Below are 5,000 nucleotides of genomic sequence, written 5' to 3' on the forward strand. Positions count from 1 at the left end.
TGATACCCTCCCACCATCGTCCTTACAGTTCGGTTCCACGATCAAAAATTAATATTTAAGGACAGTAGACACCATCAGTCAGTGCCAGTGACGTAGAAATTGAATGATAATATGCTTTACTGTTTGTGATGAAAGGACAACAAAAACAAATCACAATAAAAACGTTTCTAAAGCCTCTTCGTATTCACTTTAGTCTGAAATACTGAATGATCTTGAAGCTTTTTTCTTTCTCCCATTCAGACCCCGTTAACACTGGCATTAGAGCATATATTGCTGGTCCATCCCTACTTGAAACTTCTTGAATTTCCAGGGTAGCAACGCTGTTTTATTTAAAAGTCTGAAAATCTACTGAAGTGGAAATATAGATCATTCTTAGCGTTACTGAGGGTCTATTACTATTGCATAGTGTTGTTCCTTATAAGTCTTGTCTGCAGTTGGAGAATAATACCTGTGATGTTTGGAAAGATGTGATTAGCATACTGTTGTGTTAATCTGTATACATCCTTACACTCTATAAGAATAACTAGGAATTAAAACCACTTGTGACTATAATAATTTATTCAAAATCTCAATGATCCAACACAAACGCAAAGGTTAAGGATACCACTAAATTCTAATCTTTGGTTACATAATCAGGGTTTGGGCACCACACGCAACAAGTGGTAAGTACAGACGATTTTTTGTTTTCCTTTTCTCGTGTTCCTTTTCTCTCTATATCAAGAATCAAGAAAAAAAGGTAATCAACTCTTTCCTCTCTTTACTTAAGGAAGTGAAGATTACCTTGCTTCGAGCCGGGGAAGAAATGAAAATTATTCTCGAAAGATTCAATCGATTGAAACAGCAAGAATTTTCTCAGGGGGATATCTGATATTTTGGAAGTTAGCAAGCCAAATCCTGTGCTTTCTCTCTATGTGGAGGAAAGGAAAGGGTGAATATAAAGTTAAAGTGACACTGGATATTTCTTCCAGCCCCTAACTTTGTAACTTTATCTTATTTTGTGCGCAGAGGGTCTACAGATTCAAGAAAACGTAACTTTCAGAAAATCCCAACAGGCCGCAGAGAAGAATTGATACTGAAGCTCAAGTGCCTCCCTGTACTGTGTGGTTTCCTTGCCTTTCTTTCACACACAAATGCCGAATTGTACACTGTATTATAATTAATGATTATCGACCATACAAAAATAACTTTCCAAAGCGTATAACCAGAATTGCATAAATAGTCGAGGACAGGGAGCAAGAAGAAATTAATCAGAGCAGGACAGCGGTGAGAATCATCCAAGGTCACTTCAAAAGGGTATGAAAATAAATATATGATATGCAATAAATACTTAGCATAATATAGCTACTATGTATTCTATAACATTGCTAGGTAGAAATTATATCTTACTAAACAGAATGGAATGATATGGGAGCTGCCAGAGAGCGTCGTGATTTCCTGAAGAAGATAACTTATAAATAACTTTTTTTTTTTTTTTTTTTTTTTTTTTTTACACTACATCTTTATTTTCTTTGGCCCCATTTTGCCCTAGTCACAAGACAAAGGACTTTCAAAAATTATTCTCGTTGTCGTGAAAATGTCCATATATTTCCAGGTGTTTTGTTTTTCTTCTTTCTTTCATATGAGTGTCCAGAGAGACTCCTGTCCTTTACTTCCCTACCAGCTGGACGGTGTTCACGTACTCGTCAATGGCGTCGACCATAAGCAGATCGTCGAGGCACTGCTTGAATACGAAGTTGGCGTAACAGTTACTCCTGCAAAACATGAACCCGTTTTCTGTTAGAATTATCTTTGTTAAAGAAAATCTTTTTCTAGGCATAACAAAAATAAATATTGATAATGAATTTAGAGTAAAGAAACCAAGAAAGGGTTGAATATTATTTTTTTTCCAGACAACTGAACTGATAATCGTTGAGGAAAGCCATAGAGAAAATAAAATAAACAAGTCTGGAGAGAGGCGATGAAAGTCATCGTAAACAAAATCGGAAAATAATTTCATCAACAAAACATGAACATAAGTAATAAATCATCAACTAAAAAAAGAGAAACCAACTAAAAATAGTAAAACGAAAAAGAAAACATAAAATTACCATAGCCTTCAACCATTATGAATAGCGGAGAAAGAAAGCCATATTCGTAAAGCGGTTAACATCATGTCTGAGAACAGCCACACAGTTATTGAACCTCGGATTCACGAAGCAATTGAACCTGTTTTTTTTCCGTAGAGGGGGAGGGAATGGGAAAAAAAGAAAAAAAAAAACAATGTAATACACAAATTATCACAGTATCAGTTATTATAGATATAAGGAGAACAAAACAAAAAAGGAAAAATACAGAAACAATAAAAAATAATGAATCAATAAAAAGTAAAACAAAAAGGACATCACAGAAAATAAGTCACATGAGATAAAAAGTCATTCGTAATAATCCAACTTAAATGATAAGATGCACAGACTACGAGAGAATCCGCGGCGCCCTTACTTGCACTCGGTGGCGACGTAGGGCTTGCGGTATAGGTTGTAGCAGTCCTCGCAGACGCGGTCCAGCTTTCTGAAGAGCTCCCGGTCGTAGATGCCCTTGCACGAGTGGTCGAAGGTGTCGCGCTTGTTCACGCTGTGGTCGTCGCCGAGGGCAATCAGTGGGGAAGAGGAGCCTGACGAAGACGAAGACGAGGAGGACAGCAGCTTCTCAAGGCGCCCCACGCCGTCGACGGAGCGGGCGAAGGCGCTGCGGGACGACAAGGCCAGCACCAGCAGCGACACCAGGGCGGCGGAGCACACCTGCAGGAGGGGGCGACGGGGTTAGGCCAAGTGGTCCTCGTGGAGCGCAGGAGAGACGCAGCTCCGTGAGGGTGAAGGGGATGGAGCCGATTGGGGAGGATTGAGTCATGATACATTGGTGGGAATGGTGTTCGTATTGATGGGATGATAACGATTATGATAATAAAAAGTCGTTATAATCAATATAATAATGATGACGATGATGATGACAACAATGACTATTATAACAATGATAAGCAAAAAAACAAAATACTAGGAATAATCATAAAGATAAAAATAACAATTAGAAAGACGATAAGAAATAAATAGCTCTTCACGTGGCTTCGTCATGCAAAGTGATGCTAAATATAAAGGGGAAACTGCTTCCATATTTGGAAGACTTTCACTTTTTCCCACGAATCCGTCGGCAGGATGACGAGGGCCTGACCTCCATGACACGTGCCTGTGACTCATGGTCATCTTTAGGGGATGCAGTGTGACGTCATACTTCATAAGACAATAGCTTAGTGATGATATCAAAATCATATTGATATTGAGAAAGATATCAAAGTTAACTGATAACTGTAAGAAGAGTGCAGCGGAAGATATGCATGTATATGAATATATGAATATATGAATGTATATACATATATATATATATATATATATATATATATATATGTACACACACACACACACATATACATATATATTCATATATATATATATATATATATATATATGTGTGTGTGTGTGTGTGTGTGTGTGTATGTGTGTGTGTGTGTGTGTGTGTGTGTGTGTGTGTGTGTGTGTGTGTGTGTGTGTGTGTGTGTGTGTGTGTGTGTGTGTGTGTGTGTGTGTGTGTGTGTGTGTGTACTTTTTTTACGTTAATTTGTTGGTGTTTCCTAATAATTTTTGTCGCTTTTAAATTCCGAGTGAGCAGTGTGGCGGAGATGACTAGGATTTGTGTGGTAAGAAAATGGATGAATAATGATCATTAAAAAAAAGAAAATGTCGCGTTGTTGTTTTGTCTGAGTTCTGGAGGAATATCCGTCTGTGCATTTTCCGGTTGTTTCTGCGTGTGCATGCTTGTGTGTGTGTTTGTGTGTATGTGTGTGTGTGTGTGTGTGTGTGTGTGTGTGTGTGTGTGTGTGTGTGTGTGTGTGTGTGTGTGTGTGTGTACGTGCTTGCGTGTGTTTAGGCATGTAGGTGTGCGTGTGTATGCGTATGCGTGGTGCATGCCTATACCATCGTGAGTGCATATGACATCAGCACATCAACGCATCAGCAATCAAAAAAACAAAAAAAAAACAAAAAAGAAAAATAGCAATCTTATGGATGAGTCTGTTGCCAGGTATCCGGTGGAGCAAACCGGTAGACACGCGATAGCACAGACACATATCCGGTGGACAAATAATCCCCCGGCTGACGCATCACACACTCACTTGTCCTCTTTATTCACGCACTTTCTTCTCCCCTCCCCCCTCCCCCCCTTTCCTTTCTCCCATCCCCCATCCCCCACTCGACCCCTCCCCCTTCTTCTCCCATCCCCCATCCCCCACTCGAACCCACCCCCTCCCTCTCTCACCTACGCAAGTACATATTCTTTTTTTTTTCTCATAGGGGGATGATTGATGAATGCATTACAGAGTCTAAACATCAGAGGAAGGAGGCAATCTGCAATGATAGGCAGTAGTAGGTGCGTAGGAGGAAGTTGGGGACACAGAGAGAAAATAAGAAGGAGGAAGAGAGAGACAAAATCAGCAATGTGGGATGAAGATGCACAGAGAGAGAGGAAAGGAAGGAGAATGAGAGAGAGAGGGAGAGAGATAGGAGGTAGATAAATGGATGGATAGATGGATAGAAAGATAAAGAAAGATAGAGAGATAGAGAAAGAGAAAGAGAGAGAAATAAAAAAAGAAAGATATAATAAGAATCAGAGTCGGGGAAAAGGAGAAAAATTGATAAAAGAGAAGGGAAATGAGATTAAATAAAACGCGAGCTTAGGCTAGAGGTATGTGATCTCGAGAAAACATTAGGACATTACCATAGAAATTATCTAATGAAAATGAGAAGATGAATACTATATCTAATTTGAAATTAGGAAGAAGCAAAGACCCCGAAAGATATTTTATATGAAGAAATATGATTTGAGATGACATATATAAACACATATCTATATACAATCTATGCATATATATATATATATATATATATATATATATATATATATATATATATATA

The 5,000-nt window shown here is 38.6% G+C and overlaps 1 protein-coding gene across 2 annotated transcripts in view; it reads right to left on the reverse strand.

The window, feature by feature from the left end:
- Positions 1-543: 543 nt before the first annotated feature.
- LOC125035087 (molt-inhibiting hormone-like) overlaps positions 544-5,000 on the reverse strand; it is a 6,408-nt gene continuing 1,951 nt past the window's right edge. The window contains exons 2-4 of one of the 2 annotated variants that reach the window (XM_047627233.1): positions 2,479-2,777; positions 2,088-2,205; positions 544-1,751 (exon numbers count right to left, since the gene is read on the reverse strand). In XM_047627233.1, the coding sequence (XP_047483189.1) occupies positions 2,103-2,205; positions 2,479-2,777 (402 nt within the window). In that variant the 3' untranslated portion in view covers positions 544-1,751; positions 2,088-2,102. The remainder of the gene's footprint in view (positions 1,752-2,087; positions 2,206-2,478; positions 2,778-5,000) is intronic. The other variant, XM_047627232.1, reaches the window with a different exon arrangement.

Source organism: Penaeus chinensis, chromosome 19 (assembly GCF_019202785.1).
Source record: "Penaeus chinensis breed Huanghai No. 1 chromosome 19, ASM1920278v2, whole genome shotgun sequence".
Lineage (NCBI taxonomy): Eukaryota > Metazoa > Arthropoda > Malacostraca > Decapoda > Penaeidae > Penaeus > Penaeus chinensis.